The 19,982-nt window shown below is 38.8% G+C and overlaps 1 protein-coding gene across 1 annotated transcript in view; it reads left to right on the top strand.

Moving 5' to 3' along the window:
* Prkca (protein kinase C alpha) overlaps nt 1–19,982 on the top strand; it is a 409,108-nt gene that overhangs the window by 149,689 nt on the left and 239,437 nt on the right. Inside the window, exon 3 of the mRNA XM_010616805.2 lies at nt 11,306–11,388. Coding sequence (XP_010615107.1) covers nt 11,306–11,388 — 83 coding nt within the window. The remainder of the gene's footprint in view (nt 1–11,305; nt 11,389–19,982) is intronic.

Below are 19,982 nucleotides of genomic sequence, written 5' to 3'. Positions count from 1 at the left end.
CACACACACACACACACACACACACATATACACAATACCACGTAAGTATCTTGCAGTGCCATAGGATTGTTATGTCATCTGTAAAGTTAGGTTTTTAGTTAAATAATACATGGAAGATTGAAAATAATAGAACATACCGAACGAAAAGAAATACAAGTAGAATTAAATCTTTCCAAGCACCATGCTAGAGACAATCCTTTTAACACTTGCATGGGTATTACAGATTAATTCTTATGCAGAAACATGTGTAATTTAAAATCAGAAAGTAGTTGCAAGTTTTTTTAGCATTATGTAGAATTGTAGATTAAACAGCATTTTGACTTAAAAATGTTGGATAGAAATTTATAATATATATTTTAAAATTTACTCAGCCTTGTATTTTATGATGTGTGCTTTGGAAACATAATGTGTTTGTCTCACATGATTGGTTCTTCTTTCTCTCCATCCCTCCATCCTTCCTTCTCTCCTTTTTAATTTCCAGTCGCTTCTCTGCTGCTCCTGACACTTTACTGTCCTTATTTGTATGAAAACTTTCCTTCCCTAGTTGCTCCCCCGTTTCCTGTGAGCATTAGAACATTTTGAATACCTTCAAATTTCTTTTTTGGAAGCTCCTGGCCTCAATGCTTTGCAATTATGTGGTGTTCCATGTCCCTGATGCTTTATTAGTTCCCAACATACTTGATAAAAGGGAGGCAATTAGTGTATTATGGCTTCTTTTTGAATTGTTCCTCAAGATAAGCAGAGAGGAATGTTACATGGGTAAAAATTTGCATAATAATGTGAACAGACTTTGTCCCAAAAGCTCCATGTAATCATGACAAAATGAAAGCACTTTATTTATGGAAAGTTCTTGCATGTATTTATCTCTTAGAATTAAAATTTACTGCTGGATTATGGTGGCCTCTGATTTCAGAAGTGATTTTGCACTGTGGCCTTGCCTTTCAAGCTAAACGCTAACATCCTTCTTTCAGTTCTGAGACCATCCTCACCCCCATTCCAACACTGGTTACAATCAAAGCCAAACCAGAACATTCAATATGAAACACTTTCTCCCTAACCCACAAGCAGTGTCTTTGTAATTACATGGCTACAACAAAACAATAGAAAGTACTGGATTCAAATGGCATGTGTTTACTAAAATATTTGGGACAGCTTCATAATTTTCTTCTGTGAATCATCATCAACAGCAACCTTTTCCCTCTTGATGTGAATCACGTTCCTTGTCATCCAGGCTGGCTTTTCCCATGACCTGCTACCCATCTCCACAGTTTGCATGAAGTGGCTTGGGCATCTTTACATAATTTTGCATCTTACTGCCATACTTTGTCAGATGGCTGCCTCAGCTCAAAGCAGACAAGTACCTCAGCTCTTTGTCCTTTTCTAGCCTCAGCGTCACCGTCAGCATCATTTGTGCCCCAGGTGTGGGATGTAGCCCATCTCTCGGTGCTCATGTCCCACAGTGGGACATTCCTTTATGCACGTACTGCATCATGCCAAACTAACCTGTTCCTGATGGGCTTTCCCCATTCCATGCATAGCTCTTGGGGAGCCCACATCTTTATTGATCTTTACACTCACCGGGGCCTATTTTTGTATTTAGTATGCACCTATCGCTCGATAAGTATTTGTTGACCAGAATTCAACTAATCTGAGTGCTTTCTATCCCTGCCTCTGATACTTCCCTCCCCAGCTACCTGGCAACCTCAGTGTGTAACAGTTACTCTCTCCTCAACTGTAGATTTACCTCAGTCCATTTCCTCCTGACCTCCTATGAGCTTGACACTAATGCAAGCTTCCTCCTTCTTGAAGATGCTCAGATTTCAGGTCGCCTGGCTCTCTGCTTGCCTCTGGCCTAGGCCTGTCTCTGCTCTTCGGCTGATTCTTCTTCACAGTGCAGGATGAATTCCATTTTCTCATCACACCATCCTTGAAATCAGATTCAAGATTTCCACTATCTCTTCTAAGCAGATGCCTTTATAAAGGATTGTGTTTTAGGAAGTCCTAGAGTCCCCCAGTGCCTGCTAAGCTTTCTGGCCATCTGCTTAGGAGCTTCCTGGGTATCTATGGAAAGAGTGGCCAAGTACACACATATAAAACTTTATTTTGAGGGTAGATCAGATATAAATTTTGAAATTAGGATACCAGAAAGATAGACATAGTTCGGCCTTTGCCCCAACCATGAGCTTGCAACCAATTGCCCTGTTTATTAATGAGTACAAGTTAAAGATGTTAACTGTTTAAGAAATTGTTAGGTCATCAAAATGTTGACTTAATCATGAAACAGTAGCTTAGGATCAAATAAGAGAAGAAGAGAAGCAGGGCAGAGTCATGACCTGTCCACTCACCCTCTCAGTCCCTCCAAAAGGCCTCAGGATGCATAGTTTCCTGTTATGGCAGAATTTTTCTGAACTCCTTGATTCTTTTGTTCTGAGACTCCTGGCGGAGTTTACTTTCTTTTAAATTAGTAGTATCCTCTATGAAGGTGAGTGTTGTGCGTTGCTTAATTGGGTTTGATCCATTTGCAGATTCTTCCTCTTAGTATTCTGGACGTTTCTGAACTTTTGTGGAAGCCCTATTCTTATCTCTCCACTACTGGAAGGAGTACTTGAAGCTACCAGCATCATATGAGTATGGTCATTGAATGATTAGTTATGATTGTAGGTCATAATAATAAGTGGGGCACATGAAAAAGCTAGTGATTTTAATTTGGACTTCTGGTTATACTTCTGTGTGAATCTTTAAGAGTTCTGACTTTATTAAGCTCATTTGCAATCATGAACAAGTATATCTGTATAGATGCTCCAGATATTTTTGAATTTTACACTTTCTATTTCCTATCAGCAACTTAAATTTAAATAACTTTTTTACTTATAGTCATCTATGATCTTTTGGGCCCTTAATTTTCCCTGTGGAAATATTAGCAAAACCTTAATTATTTACTCTGGCAACAGGTTATATTGCTGCTTTGGACTTGGGCTGTCATCATTATTCATGGGTGATACAAGTATATTTAATGGGCCCAGTTGTTCTGTTGAATCCCTAACCACTTGCTCTTGCAAATTGCTTAATTTTCACCTGTTGAGTATTTACTTTCTAGAAACTGCCATGGTACATGTATTAGTTTGCTGAGGCTGCTGTAAGAAAGTTATGTGTTAAAGAACACAAATTTGTCTTCCTTTTATTCTGAAGATTAGCTGTTGACAAGAGTTGGTTCCCGCTGAGGATTATGAGAGAGGATCTATTCCATAATGTGCCCTGAGCTTTTGGTGGCTTACTGGACATTTTTTGTGCTCTTTAGCTTATAGAAACATCATTCGATTCTTTGCTGCTACCTTCTCTTGGCTTCTTCCAATGTGTCTGTGTCCAAATTTCCCCCTCTATAAAAATACCAGTCATATTGGATTTGAGCCTACCTTACACCTGTGTAAGCTCATCCAATTAATTATATCTGTAACAATCCTATTTCCATATAAGGCCATAATGGATCAGTAATTGTCAGATTCTACCACTGCCATCGTATTTTCTTCTGGACTCTGCTGGATCCTTTTATATTGGGGATTTCTATTCCTGAGGGGTTTTGTTTCTCAACCTTCTTTAGACCCAGCTCTCTGCTGACTTTCTTCCCATCTCTCAGACTGCCTTGTCCCTTCAGCCACTGAAAAGAACGTTTCCAGTATTTCCCCTGTGTGTTGGAGTTCTCCTTCATGCAGATACCTCTCAAATCCTGGACTGTAGCACCCCTGCTGTCTTTTGGCTACTGACCCTGAAGTTCCACCTGTTAGCCTGACTAGTATTTCTGGATCACCTATCAGCACATTGCACTCAACCTGTCTGAAACCAGAAGCCCTGTCTAAACAACAATTCAAAGAATTGTTTCTTCTTCAGCTTGCACAATACCTGGGTTGCAGGTCTCCAACTCCCAGTTGATTCCCACTTACCCTTTGGTCTCCTCCATTCATATTTCACAATCTGCCAGTTCTTTGCCATTTAAGATTCTTCTGTTGGAAATTGAGAAAAATCATTTCAAACAGGTACAATAAAATGATGTATGATATGATCTTGTATGTTGAAGCATATTAAATTTTATGGTATATATGAAGGTATGGGTATATATGAAAATACCATTTTAAATGATACTTCATGGTTCACATGACTGAGAGTCTGAAGGTGAATGCCATGCTGATACCAAAATCTGACTTTTCTTTCCCTCTGTCCTTCATCTTCTTTGCTTTCAACTTCATCCTAAGATTCCCTTTTGGTTACAAGATGGTAAACCCATTTATACAGTTGCTCTGGCCAGTAATTTAAATCACACCCTCCAATCTCCTTTCCCTCTGATTCTACATTTGTTGTCTTAATTCTTTGAAGTAAATCTCAGATTCCATCAGGGAGAAAGGCAAAAATGGAAGTTCAGGAGAAATTAGTGAAATTCGGGAAAAATAAATTGAGAGAAGAGTTAAAGATGATTCTCTTGGAGAATTTAGAGCAAGAAGAGATGTGTTCCTAGTTAAAAATGGGAATACTGGGAGTTTTGTAAGTATTAGGCATTTGTGTAAAATGCTTAGAGGTAGATCCTATGTGTCATCTAAAGAATGGCATGCTTTATACTATGTGATAAGGAACATTGATTCGTTTTCATACAACTTTAACATGTATTCCAGGAGAACACTGTTTTCATTGTTACAAATCTGAAACCAATAATTTTCTTTAACATGCAAATATAATATCAGTTCAATTTTTTACTTTACCTGTAAAGCTAAAAATGGTTGACTTGCCTTAGAAATTTTCATTTCATTGTATTTTGATGTGACATTACCTTTCATTAATCCCTTCTAAGTAAAATTTAATTAAAACCATCTCACATGATGGCAACCATTTACGCATTTTTAAAAAGACCTCAGGAAAGCTCAGCTACCAGTCTGCTATTCTAAACAAAGTCTTGCTATTAAATTCAGTAGATTATTTCTTGAATTCATAATTTGTTGCACTATGGCTTTTTTCCAATTAATTTTGGATATAGGGAATTTTTATGCCTTTGTTTCATTTTAGATGATTGTGACTTAAACTCAAAATGATTTGGACTTGAGAGGAAAGGAATTTTTTTTTAAAGGAGAAATGGAAAATAATTCATAGCATTATATATTTTCACTCTTAGTGAATATGGCAGTCCCTGTCAAGTGTAAAAAAGGGTAATGTCACAGAAATACATAAGAGAGCCAAAGCTGCAGTTGCAAAGTCTTCATTTCCATCTTCATGACTGATGTTTACTGTGTTCAGGTGTGCTGGGAAGGTTGGGGAATGCGAACTTGAATCCTCAACTGTCACGAAAGTTTTTGGCTCTAAAAGCTAAATTTCCCTCATGTCCCTGCTATGTTCTGGTACTGATTTTATTCAGATTTTTATGGAATGGAAGCAAGCACTCTTTTGTGATTTCCTTTCTTGCGTTTTGACTAAAACTCAACCATGAATATGAATGATCACAAAAATCCATATGTATAGGACTGCAAGGCTTTAACTTTTTTTGTTGTTTTTTTTTGTTTGTTTTTGTTTTTGGTTTTGTTTTTTTTTTTTTTTGGTACTGGGGATGAAACTTGAGTCCTTGTGCTTGTGAGGCAGACAACGGAACCACTGAGCCAAATCCCCGGTCCAAGGCTTTATTGTCTGTGACTTCCTGTGCCTCTTAATTTTATAAATATTGTTCTTGGTTGATTCAATACTTAAAATATTTTATGGTATTAAGTATATATCACAATAAAATTTATCATTTAATCTATTTTTAAATATACAGCTTGGTGACATAAACTACATATATAATGCTGTGGAACTGTCACTACTATCCATTTCCAGAATTTAAAAAATTATTTCCACTTTCAATTTTCTATCAACTCCCAAATCTCTCCTTCCCTCAGGTCCTGATGACCTCAATTCTACTTTCTATCCTGCTGAATTATTCTAAGTCCCACACAAGTGGATTCATGCAGTGTTCATCCTTTCATGTCTGGCTTTTTTCTCTTTGCATATTCTCAAGGTTCATCCATGTTGTCGCATGTGTCCAGATTTTATTCCTTTTTAGAGTTTAATAATATCCTATTGTATACATATTTCAGGTTTTGTTCATCTGTTGAGAAACATTTGGGTTGTTTCCATCTTTTTTTTTCTATTGGGAATAATGCTTCTCTGAGCACTGAGTACCTGCTTTTAATTCTATACCTAGGCATAGAATCATTGAGTCATATGACAGTTCTGTGTTTTATTTTGTAGGGAACCTTAAAAGCATTTTCCACAATAGATACATCATCTTGCATTCCCACCACCAGTAAGATGTGGGTTCTAGGGCCAGGGATTTAGCTCAGTGGTGCTGCTGCCTGCTTCGCAAGCACAAGGGCCCACGTTCAATGCCCAGTACCAAAAAAAGGGGTGGGGTTAATTTCCCTATATCCTTGCCAACATTTTCTTTCTACTTTTTTGTTATTTTCTTTTTTAAAAAAAATAATTGCTATCCTAATGAATATGAAATGATAATTAATTAAGTGAGCTTTTAAGTGAGCTCTTTACCCTTAGGTCGGAGCCATTGTATCACTTCCTGGTTTGTGTATGGTCAGTGTTGGTGTCACCCCTCACAGGAGGAATTTGCACCTATTGACAAGGAAGCACTCTGATGCAGTCGATTCCTTTGTCTGAGCAGCACTGCACCATACTCTACTTTGGTGGACCTCTATGCATGAATTGGGAACTCTCTAGAATACAGTGTCCAGAATTGAGATCCCTGGAGCATTCATCAGCATGGTGATGACTTAAAACAGAGAAACAACCCTCTGGCCCCCCATGGGTGTCTAATTGGCCCAAGACCCTCTGTAGACAAGTTAATTGTCACCATGGAGAGAGCAGTGTCAGAGGGAGTGTTGCATTTATGTTGGGTTTTGCTTTCAGCATATCCTTTGAGTTGTGTTTCATTCTCTTCAAACAGGCATGACTTGAGAACCATTGTTAATATCAACATGACAGTGTCATAACACACTTCTGCTTTTTATTTGAACTTTTTTAAAATTCCTGAGCCAAAATTAGGTGATTGTTACTTGTTCTGTTTCTAACAGATGGAGAAAATTCCCCTTAATTTCCATTCAGCTTATGTATTTCCATAAGCAAGATTAGCATGTGATAGGGATCACGACTGTTTTCAGATTTAAAGCCTAGTCAGTTTAAGAATCATTATTTTACTATGCTTTGTGGTCTCTCCTACTTTTTTTTCCCATTGCTTTATGTACTCAGCGTGGTTTGTGCCTTTCATGTGCTATGCATCCCTGTTCGGAAGCATAAGCATATCAAATAGAGGATTAGAGGAAAGTGATTTTGTGTTTAGTAAGTAATGGAATGAATTACTTTGTGTCTTTAAGCTACAGGATAGCTTCCTATTTTAAAACCTCTCATTTGGCTATGCAAACACAGGTGACCTATGGTCTTTGAAAACAAGTCTTCATCTTAGTGAGGTGCTGCACAGCCTATGCTTCCTAACAGATGTTATAAGGGCCAAGAGTATGGCCTCAGAGAGACCTTGGAGCAGGAAGAATCTGCCATGGTTTGTGTCTCCACTATCATTGAGCCAGGTAGCAGCCGTCTTTAATTTGCCTTCCTGCTTGCTAAGGTCAGGCAGATATTTATTGAAGGTGTACCATGTGACAGATACCACCTTGATTCCCCCCTCCCCAACTCTCTGCTCCATGTAGCATGATAATGTGGATTCCTTTAAAATTGAAAATACAAAGGATGAGAATAATAGCTCCCAGTGTTAAGCCAGAGGAAAACCCAAGGTGGTCATCCCCATATAAGCCAAATACATTCTCTTATTTTATTGAGCCAGTTTTCTTTTTTTTTTTTCACCAACTACTCTAGATGTTTTAAATGCTGCTCAGATGTTTTAACTATATTGTCTTACAAACTATGCATTACCAAATTTAGATCATAACTTGAAACCAAAGGTTGAGGCCAGCCATTAGTGGTTTTGGATCTCTGACCATTGCTTAGTTTTATGGGACAATCTTTCTTAGGCAAATGCTATATCCAGCCAGAGTCAGCCCAACCCCAAGGTCCTTTTCCTCCTTTCCTCTCTGAAAATGAGGATTAGAGGAGGCAACTTCTCTCCTAAATTTCTAAGGCACAGGCAGATTCCGTTTTTTTTTTCCTTTGGACATAATTCATTTATAAATCATGAATTTTCTGACCAGTTTAAAGGGTCTTTATCCAACTCAACCCTGTGAAGACTCTGCAAGCACATGACTCTTAGTCTGCCTCCTTTTCAATGAATCCGTTCACTGAAAGGCAAAGTTTCCCTGTGAGGATGGAGGGGCGGGGGCTGCTAAGTCAGACTGGAAGGAAGTAATCTGCTGTTAGGTGGAGATGTTGCTGCCCCTGCAAATTATGCCAGGCAATGAAGGCTGGGTTCATTTCCAAGATAGAATTTGAAGTAAGAAAATGCTTTGGGGTGTAAATAGAAACACTTCCAGCTAAAGGCATGTTATTGCATTAATGTGTAAATGCATATAGAAATGACATATACAAAACCAAATTGTCATTCCGAAGGAATTTGATAAATATGGGTTTTCTTAAAAGTATTCATCTCAGTGTAGAGATGGTTTTTTAAAAAGAGAAAGACCTGAATGTTTGAATGATTGAGTAGGAAACCAGAATGCTATTTTTTCTTCAAAACGGTGTCTCCATAATAAACTATGATGAGGGAATAACGCCGCCGTAACCTCTTTCCTTTAGTAATTGATCTTCTCATTCCAATGAGTGAGAGATGACTTTGTGTCTGGGGAAGTGCACAGATCAGATTAATTTGTGCCTTCACAGCACTGCTTTGTTATCTGTCCTTGGAGAATTTTTCAATCAAGATGTGTTTGGCAGAAACAAAGTAGAAAGGGTGCTCCTCTAGGCAGCACTGCCTGACACCAGGGGGCTCCTGTCTCTGCTTTCCACTCACCTGCCTGGCTGTCAGGTGTGCTGGGCTTGGCAGATAGTCCCTGGCAGCCCTGGAGGTTCCTTCACCCAGAACAGCTTCACTTCTAAAGGGAAGCTCACTGTAAAAATTTTTCATTTATTAACTTTTCTGTGCATGGCTCCTACTTATTCATTTAGCTTTTGGCTTATTCAATAACAAGGATGCATTTCTTTTTAAAAGAAAGTGTACTTTTTACAGTGGCATTGTATTACAGCTACTTTAAAAAATAACTGTTGATAAAGAAAATCATCATCCCTGATTTCTTCCAAGATATGACAGACTCATATCTTCATCCTTTGGGTTTATATACATTTGTGTGTACGTATATAAATATTTTGTTATGTACCCTTTTTCTATCACCCATATGAAAAATCTTGGCATCAGCTCTAATATTCTCTCTGTCCCTGAAATCCTGTCATTGGATGTGACACAGTGATAGGAAAAGAGGCTGTGGAGTTGAGCAAACCTTATGAATCCTGGCTGGACCACAGAGTGGGTGGATGACCTCAGACAAGACTTTCCTCTCTCTGTTGGTCTATCCATCTGTCCCTTTGTTGCCCATGCCTCCCTTTCTGTCTCTTATTTGGAAAGTGTATGCTTACAGTATGCTAGACCCTGGGAGTCTATCCAGTGTTTTCTTATCAAAAATGTGATTATTAAAGCATATTAAAGTGTTCTTGTGAGGATTCAATTTGATAATGCATATGAAGGGACTTAACAGGATGCCCAGCATACAGTAGGATGCTCTCTAAATGGTATTGTGTGGTCAGTCAGCAAGTCTCATCAGTTCTGCAATTTCTCTGGCATCATTTCCTGTTTTTTAGCAGCCTGAATAATGATGGGAAGTTATTTTCATACCTAGACTATATAAGAGGTCACCTCTTTGCACTTCTGAATCATTGCTTTGTGTGTTACTCTTTGTTCTAAACCTTTCAGTAGCTTCCATTGTTTATTAGAGATACTCTGAATTCTTCATGGCCACTCAAGGCACACTGAGCAGTCTTTCAGTACTTAACTCAGTACTTACTCTCCTCTTGGGATTTCAGCTCTCAGCAAACCTGCTGTCCTTTCCCACCCACTGACATGACTCATTCTCTTGAATCTCCATCTATCAACGCATGTGCAAGGAGTCACATTATAATGGATGAGAAAGGAAAATAGTGCGTGAGCCAAGTGAGAAGTCCTAGTCGTCTTTGTGCAGTGTCCTAGTCCCTTTTTGCTGCTGTAACAGAATACCCAAGTCTGGGTAATGTCATTAATCCCACCCACAATGGTTAAAACGTCTTGGTCTAACAGCCTCCCCACAGTTCTGCCTCCAAGCACCACTACAATGGCAGCCAAATTTCAAGATGGAAGGAACAGACATTCTAAAACAGAGTGTGTAGTAAAGACTTAGAATTTTTCAAATACTTCTGACAATATATTATTTGTAGACATGTTTGTTACTCAACAAACAGAAATAGTATGGTAGAAGTTGCCCTTAAAAAAACACCAGGTCATTTATTTATGTATCCTCCATATTATGCCATCTGAGAAAAACCTTTAGGGATTATGTGCTCATTTCTCTTAACCATTAAATTATTGATTCATCTTCAGGATTAGTTACTAAAGCCATGTTGACTTGGAAAATACTTGCTTTGTAGTAGATTTTGCTCTCTTTGTAGGGATTCTCCTAAATGGTAACAGCATCTGTACCAAACAGGCAAATACTAGATTAGAAGTATTAGGTTGCACCCCAACTGTTTTTCATTTCAACAGATTGCTGTCCATAGGTTAGGCTGTTATCATAATGAGTTTCTTACATCCAGAATTCTGCTGATGAAGCCCAGCAGCCCAGTTGGGCATAGTCATTTTTTTTTCATTTTTTAAATTTATAATAAGTTGTTCTCTTTGTATTTAATTTGGATTTTACCCACAGGATATGTAATGTTTACAAATAGCTGTGTGTGTGTGTGTGTGTGTGTTTGACAGAAGACAGTGAAAAATACTGTACTTTAAATTTTTGATTCCTTTTTAGATTTTAAGAAGCTATCTTTAAATCTCTGGCTCCCCTCTCCCTCAGTTTAAGACAGTAGGAGCCATAATTTTTGTTTCTTTAGCTCCCATGAGCACTGGTAGCTTGTGATCATTGTTTATGAATCAATCAATACAAAATGTTGCTGATTTTTTAAAATGAAATATTTTCTGATGAATGTTTATAAGATTCTATCTATGTTAAAGTTAAAATGACTCCTAACAATAAGTAGCCCTGTTGGGCTCATATCTTAAATCCAGAGCATTCTAATTTTTATTTCCTTTTCTCTCCCCCAGTTTGCTGTTTTGTGGTTCACAAGAGGTGCCATGAATTTGTTACTTTTTCTTGCCCGGGTGCAGATAAGGGACCTGACACTGATGTAAGTAGTCTGTAAAACATTTGATATTAATGTGAAATTCTGATCTTTGTTATTCTTTCAATGCCTGTACATTTGTTGTTTTGGCACATACTACTAATGAAGAGACTTCTCAATTAGTCTCATGTAACTTTGGCTTGTACTAATGAGCAGATTTATGGTTCTTTTGAGCCCTGGACCATTTCTCAGACAAATTCTCTGAGGAGAATTATTACCTTGTGCTTTTCCACTCTGAGCAGCCACATTGAGTAAATCCACCAAATTTATAGCAGTAGCTACGTTGACAAATTTTACAATGAACACAAATCATCTTTCAGTTTGTTTCTCAAAGTTTATGCACTAATAGGGCCATCATTGGCTTTGCCAACATAGCAAGTTCCTCCTAGTTTGCTTCATGAGATTTGTGTCTGCCTTTTTGTTATGCATTATAATTGCTGCTACTGTTTGACCTACACCTGTTTCTCTGAAGCAACCCAATTAGTTAATATATTTGCATCCTAATTTTGCCTGTTTCTGGGTGTCTCTGTTGTTCTGTTCTTGCCCTTCAGAAAGGGAGAGTGAGGAAATGGGAAATACCAATGTCTAAAATATACTGGATAGAAGGAAACTTGAGTGTAACATGAAAAATGATGTTTTAACTGAAAAATTTGGAAGATAGGTCCAGACTAGTTGGTATTGAATCACTTTTGTCAGAACAGCTTACTTATTTACATTATTAGATCATTGTATTCAGAGGATTGCTTCCTTGTTTAGCACTTGTTCTGTTCTGTTCACAGAAGCTTGATTTTGAAGTGACTTTCTCATTACAGGCAGGGCAAAAGTCTTCCCTTCTCACACAATGATGTTTTCACAGTAGGCTTTAAAGGATTCAGATTTGTGTTGTTCTGACGTGTATGGGAACGTACCAGTTTTGCTGAGGTGCCTTGAGTGGCTGTATTAAGTGTGTTCCTTGGGCTCTGTGTCATAACAAAGGACTTTATTTAACAACTTTGTGGAGGAGGAAGTCAGAGTTCATGAATGCTAAGCGGCTTTATTTTCCCCCTTCATTTCATATATTTTCCTTTTTTCTGGGATAATATCTCCACATGGAACATTTTAGAGATAAAAAATAGAAGATAGCATACCAAATTTTCTAAAAAGCTCTCTTACTGCTTTGTTTTTAAAAATACTCAAAAGCATCATGTAATGATCCTTTTACTTCTTTGTTCATCATCCCCATCTTCATCCTCCTATTTTATCTTTTATCATTTCACTTTTATATCTTGTCATTTAGCCTCATCAACAATGGGTAGGAAAGGCAGGCAGGCTGCAGGATCATGGATACTTTCTGTCTCACCTCTTCCTCTTCCTACTTTTCCTTCTTTTGGTTACATATACTTTCTTAAGAATCTAAGTATCTCTGTCCTGGGCCCTGAGTTACAGGAGTTGACACAGAGGTGTGTCTCCTGCCCTTGGACATTCTGCTGGGGGCAGGTAAACACTAAAGAATCACTAATGGAGATAACATACAAGTGCGCTTATATAAGGTACCTTCTCTAGGTGGCCAGGGAGAGCTTCTCCAAGAAAATGGCATTTAAACTGAGCTTTAAGGATGAATAAGAACTAGACAAAAGGGAATTTGTATATGTTTGTGCTGGAGTGTGAGAAGCCGTGGAAAGACCTATTTTAGACAAAAGTATAAAAAAATGAAAAAAGCCAAAATGTGGGATGGAACTCCATCTATGACAAACGGAGGAAGCTTGGTATCTGGTGCATTATTAAGGTTTGGGGATACAGTCTTAGAAGCATTGGGGGCTCAGGAGTGATATAATTCCATGTGTGCATCTTATAAAGGTTATTCTGGTCTCCTAATAGGAAATGGATTGAGCAGTAGAGATGGAGAAGTACGAAAGGCTGAAGAAGAAGAAGAAGAGCCTACTCTGCAGGCAAGGGAAGGGAGCTTGGAGGAGGTAGAGCAAATGGGGGGAGAGAGAGAGAGAAAGAGAGAGAGAAAGAGAGAGAGCGCACATTCAAGATACACTTAGGAGTCATAGCAGCAGTTCTTGGTTAATATGGGATCAGGAATATGGAAATGTTGAAAATGATTTCATAGTTTCTGGCCTAGATACATAGATGGGTGGGGGATGCTTTAAGGCCTTTGAGACTATGGGGAGAGAGAGAGAGAGCATATGTTTGGGAGAGTGGGATGCTTTCACTTTGGGCATGTTCACCTTGAGAAACCTCACACTAAGAAGATAGTTATATGTGGGGCTGAGGGTGGAGGTCATGAGTGGGGTGTGTCCTGAAGTAGAGATCCCTGTGTTTTTTTAAAAGCCTAGAATGTACATCTCTTTGCCTGAGAGAGTATATAAAGTAAGGAGGAAAGGAATTAGGTCCAGGGAGAAAGAGATCTCAAAGGAAATCAAGCACTTAGATGGGAGAGGAGGTCCAGGGAAGGAGACTGAGAAGGAGCAACCAGAGAGCCAGAGGAATACCAGGAGGGTATGAGTATAATTTATCCATTTCCTTAAAGGAACTGTGATGGTGTCTATGTATTTGTTATGGATTCTCTGTGAGCCTTTGATATGGTTTATAAATTAGTAACATATAGTTTGCCTGGAACAGTATAGTTTGCAGGGGAAAGTCTTGGGTTTAGATCATAGGTCATATGCCTGTTAACTTTTAGCAGCTCCTTTTATACTCAGTTTTTGTTTTTTGTTTTTTGTTTTTTCCTTTTTGGATTTCCTTATGGTCACCCTACTCAAAGAGCCAGAGCCATGCAAAAAATATAGAGCACACCTATGGTCTAATTCTGTTCAGCACACATTACTGTTTGTGTCTGCTTGCTGTAGGCATGGAGCCTCCATTAATATCCTTGGAAATGAAGATAAGAATGATTTTTAAGTAGGACAGAAAAAAAAAAGCACATGACCTATAAGGCACAAAGAATCTGTTGATTCTTACTGATTCACAAAAGAATATTTGTGGTTTTCCACGGATAAATTTTGCCTTTTTAAAATTTGATATTTGGAGGTGTACGAATAGGGCTTTCTGACACCAGGACATGAGAAGTGTCTGTGTGAAGGATGGTCTTATTATTGTGCACATCTGTACATAAGACTTAGGAATTCACAAAATGGCCATATGAACCACACCTGGGAGGTATTTGAAAAACATTGAAATGTAGAACTCACTTGAGATGGTAGATTTCCTTGTTGTATTCTTTTCTGAGTGTTAAAATTACAGTATAGAGGTAGAAAGGATATTAAAGACTGATATAGGTTGGCCCTATTTGGTAAATAGGGCAAAGGGATGTCATCTTGCTCTGGGTGCCATCTTGTCTCTTGCATCTCTAACTGGTTTGTGGTTGACTCTTTCAAGGAGTTGCTCATGAAGGGAAAGAGGTCAGTGAGTGGTTGGGTTTCGCTGTGGGTAGAGCACATTGATAACTCAGATCTGATACACTCATTGAAAGTTCTATTCAAATCCTTAGAAGAGTACTAGAGGGCATGAGAAAAACCAGTTAACAGAATGAATGGTCAACAAAACCGAAGGGGATTTTTTTTCCCCCTTAGAAAATTAAGAGTTTCAGTTGAGAATATTTTTATACTATGGAGAGTGATTAAGATGTGCTGTCTGTGTGCTGCTGAATATTACCTGTATTGAGCTCACAAACCCCGGAGCACTCACTTATGGGGAAAAAGTAGTTACAAGGAGTTTGTGAAATGCGCAAGTATTGTACCTGCCCTGCTGCCTTCAAGATGAAAAGTATTGGAAAGTAAACCCTCAGTACCCAGATGACAGCAACCAGATGGGGAGCATTCCAAGTTCTTTTGAACAGAGATGCTCCTCAGGGCTCAAGTTGCAGGCATAGTTGAAAATCTGCTTTAGTTAAGAGGATCTTGAAGAAGAAAGAACTCTGGGCTCAGCAGAGCAACCCCTTCAAGATTCTCAGGCCAATTTCTTAGCCCTTCTTCGCCCCACTCTGGATAAGCAGTTTTCTATGCCTTCCCAGAACAGCTGGAGAAAAGAGGCAAGCATTTCCTAGACTCTTAAGTGCAATCCCCTGCACACTGAACAAAGAAAGGCAGGGGAAAGCTGTTAGAGCATTTGCATTAGAGGTAAACTCAGTCACTGATGCTGCTGAGCCAGGACTCTCCAGCTCTTCAGAGCACTGATGCTGGAGCATGTGGCTCCCAGAACGAGTAATGCTCTTCCTACTTGGTGTCGGCAAGGGCCTGTGAGTCCTGGGCAGAACATAAGTTTCCAGGTGTGCAGCCTAACAGTGCGACCTGGGGCTCTGCCTACTACTCTGCCTTCAACTTTCTGTAAGACAACAACACAATAAAATTCAAAAAAATCAGCCCATGTTTTACAAATAGCCTTTTCCTCTTCTTTACCAAGTTAAGATGTGGACTGGGACATGAACAGCTACACAGGGATTAGACCTTTTTCTGCTTTGGGTGTTGGGAGTAGTATGTGACTTTGCTCTGCGGGAGAAGCACAAGTGCTGTTACCCCTTCAGCTGCCATTGACTGAAGGCCCTGAATAGGTTCTGTTCCCTGTGCTGGCCACAACGGGGTAGATGGGAGGAGTCTGTGGTGGCTTCTGCAGGGTCAGCTCTTCCCCAGACTTCTACTTTACATGTCTTAAAATTTCATATTACCAGCTCTCTGTTGCTTAGTCTGGAACACCTCCACGTTCTTAGAATAGTCTGTCCTCATCTTAAATTATGTCGCTACAAGGCCTACCCTGCAGAGGGAAAACAGGGTATTTGGGCCTTCTAGTACATATCATATGTACATGTGTGTGTATATTTATTAGCACACTCAACACTCTTCTGTTTTCTTGTGTGTCTTAAGTGAGAAAAAAGCTGTGACTCAGCCCTTTCTGAGAATTATACCAATCTCAGACCAACTCTTAATGCTATCATATACAATCTCCATTAAACTTTTTAATCTGTAATGTTGTACATTCTTATGTGCTGTGTATAAAGTAACACAACTGCTAAACTATTTGTCAAACGTAATCTTTGGAACATTTATTCTATGCATTGGATAAAGGAACATTTAAGGAAGAAGTAGTGGAGGATCTATGAAAAAGCTGCAGGCATCTGAAGGATATGGTTTGTTTGTATTTTTGGTCAGTGTTTCTTTTTTTTTCAGCTTTAATTGAGTTTATTGGTACATTTTAGGGATACAGTACAGTTACATTCATTGTTGGGATCTTGTACCTCTACATGACAAGTCTTGATTCTCATTTTTTCCCCTTACCCCTGCCCTCCCTTCACCCCTTCCTCCCCTCCCCATCTACAAACACTTTATTTTCATCTTTTCATTATCTCACATTTTTTTCTTTTCCCTTATTACCCTTCCCCTACCCATTCCACCTTCCCTACACCTTTAGCTCCTTTCTTCTCATTTCTAAATGACAGTAATCTTATTAGGATCTTATGTTTTATTGCAGATTATTCACACCAGGGAAACTATTTGGTATTTACACATGTGTGACTTATTTATTTCACTTAGGAGTATAACTTCAATATGTATCCATTTTCCTATGAATGAATCTATTTTCTCATTCTTTATGGCTGAGTAATCTTCCATTTTATAGAAAAACCACATCTTCTTTATCCAGTTTCCAACGGATGGGCAAATGGGCTGTTTCCAAGATTTAGCTATTACAAACTGTGCCGCTGTAAACATGGGTGCGCATACTTCTCTGTGATATGATTCTTTTAGTTCTCTTGGAAAGATACCCAGCAGAGGGATGGCTGGGTCAAATGGAACCTCCAGTCCAAGCTCTTTGAGGTATCTCCATATTGATTTCCACAGTGGTTGCACCAGTCTGCACTCCCACCAGCAATGGAGAAGAGTTCCTTTCTCCCCACAACCCCGCCAATATTTGTTATTGTTTGATTTCTTGATAGCAGCCATTCTTTGTGGGGTGAGGTGGAATCTCAGTGTTGTTTTCATCTGCATCTCTTGAATGATCAGTGATGTGGAACATTTTCTCATATATTCTTATTTTTATTTGTCTTATACATTTTTACCAGTGGCCCTGGCCTGTCTCAGGAGAACCTGTGTTCATATAGTATTTTGCACTTCTTATCTAACCATACAATTGACCAGGATTCAAGTGACTTCCTAGGTTATCGCTGTACCTAACCTGGGAGATAGCCAACGGGCATATAGGTGGAATTACAAGTTTGCTGATCTTGCCAGAATGTTTGGAAGGGAAGCCAGTGAAGAAATTAGCTAACTTGTAAATAGGCAGGGAGATTTACCATGGATCGGGATATACCTTCAATTCTGTGAAGATGGTAAAACCAACCCACTTGAGGTAGCTCAGTGCATTGACTGTCTTATTTGAACCAGAAATGGAACATATCACACAAATTGCTGGAAGGCAAAAGTGGCAAAGCTGTCTGTCCAGAAAGTAGAATTGCTGTATATGTATTTTAAAGTAAGATCTTGAGAATTCCTGTTCTCTAGTTCTTTTCTGTCTGAGAAACCAATCAAATGAAAAAGGCTTCTGCATTGCTTAAATTTGTCATTTAAAAATTCATTTATGACAAAGTTTAAAACATTTAAAATGAATCTAGAAATTAATTAGTGGATCTTCTGTTTTTTTAAGTATATATTATATTTAATGTGGAAATAAGACACTTCCATGAGCAAAGCTACTTATACCCAAAACAGTTTTGTATTTCTGAGCTGGTAAAGTGAGATTTGCTTAAGGTCTAGGTGCTGCAGAGTTGTACAAGTTCCACAGAGTGTAGTAAAAAGAGTCCTGCAGGGGAGTTGAAATCTTGCCTAGCAATGTGTTAAAACTTCCTTGATTTTCTTTTTATAAATATGGAGATTAAACTTGCTGATTTTTTTTCCTCATTGTAACTTGCTGATCTTTAAAGTTGTTTCCGGCATTAAATTCCATCGTGTTATTAAATGTTTAGTGAAGAACTCATGATGCGAAAGAAGCAAACGTGAAGATGGTTCCTGCCCTCCCCATGCAGGATCGATTATCCTGTAATTGCAGGGATAAGCCAAGCTTGCAGATAGTTACACTATATGTTTGTATAGGACAGCTGCTGTATGTGGGGAGTGAGAGAGAGAGGGGAGGGGCGAGTCCAGTAATAATACAGGAAGAAAACCCACAATGTTCTGTACATCCCAGTAGGATGTCCCAGCTGAGCCTCTGAGGAAGGCCCCTCTGCACCCACCCACAGGTGGCCTTCCTCATTTGCTGTGATGCCACAGGAAACCTTCAAAAGAAGGTATTTCAGGGAAACAAACCCCAAAACAACACAAAAACTCCAGTACTAATTCTGCACTTCAGTGGGTGGATTATTTTATGTACCAGATTCACAGTAACAGAAGTATTTCCTGCAAGGGAAGGGACTCCTGCTGTATTTGCGCCAAATTAATTTAGTTGGGAATTAAAAATAGCCTCAAAGACATCCTCATCCATAACTCTGATGATACAGGAGACAGCTGCTGGGTGGTGGAGGGTCCACTGTTCTGACCCACCACTATCTGGCCACTGAGAAGGGAAAAGGTTATGTCTTTGTTTTCTAGTCTGTACTTGATTAAGTAAAAGAAATGTTTGGTGTAACTACAAATTAAATGCTTATATTAACTAGTTACTGGAAGGCACTTTTGCTGTGGAGTCACCCTGTGGCTTTTCCACTTAATGCAATCTTTTCAGTTGCTACAGTTTCAACATTGCTGGAGCTCCATTTCTGAAATGGCTTAGGGTGCCAGTTGTATATCCTTTTCTAAATCTCTACCTTTGGCTAACTATCAGCATTTGAGTGCGCTGAGGTGGCTTGGAAAGCAGCCAGAAGTCCAGTTGATCTGGCTCAGAATAAGAGGCCCTTTATGGTGGGTAGTGGTTTTGGTCAAAAAAGGAGATAAGATAATAAGGTAGAAAGAGTGATTTTTCTTGTGAAATTTATAAACTATCTCTGACATAAAGTCTGAAAGAGCCTTTTGTGTGTGAAGCACAGAGACCAGGTTGGAATCATTGTGTAGTTTCTTGAGCCTATAGCTAATACACATTTCTTTTAAAAATAATAAGTTGTTGCATTACTTAGTGGAGGTATTGTTGCATTACTTAGTGGATGTGTTCACCCAGTAAATTCTTTGTGAGAAATTCCCATGTCTTCTCTTTGAACATTGTCTATTATGGGCCTGGCTCAGATTCGATGCTCTGAAAAGTATTTTTTGAACTAAAAAAAATTAGTTGGAGAAAGATGCAACCTAATTTGGTTGTATCTATCAGATCTTAATTTACTTGAATATTTCCAGATGTACCAGAAATTTTTATTGAACTTCTCTGGTATCTATAAATGGATGTTTCATCAGCATCATTTTTATGGCATGAGGAGACACACCTGATGGGCTTTCTTACCTTTCACAGAAGCCGGTTCAAACCACTGTCTTAAATATTTGGAGTTGTTTTTAAAATGGTGAGCTTAGCTGGGCGTGGTGGTGCACACCTGTAATCCCAGCACTCTGGAGGCTGAGGCAGGAGGATCGCTGTGAGTTTGAGACCAGCCTGGGCTACATAGTGAGTTCCAGGTCAGTCTCACTACATAGTGAGACCCTGTCTCAAAA

The sequence above is a fragment of the Fukomys damarensis genome, unplaced genomic scaffold (genome assembly GCF_012274545.1).
Source record: "Fukomys damarensis isolate Sample0158 unplaced genomic scaffold, DMR_v1.0_HiC HiC_scaffold_23, whole genome shotgun sequence".
In the NCBI taxonomy this organism is placed as follows: domain Eukaryota; kingdom Metazoa; phylum Chordata; class Mammalia; order Rodentia; family Bathyergidae; genus Fukomys; species Fukomys damarensis.
This window is presented reverse-complemented; position numbering and strand designations above follow the sequence as displayed.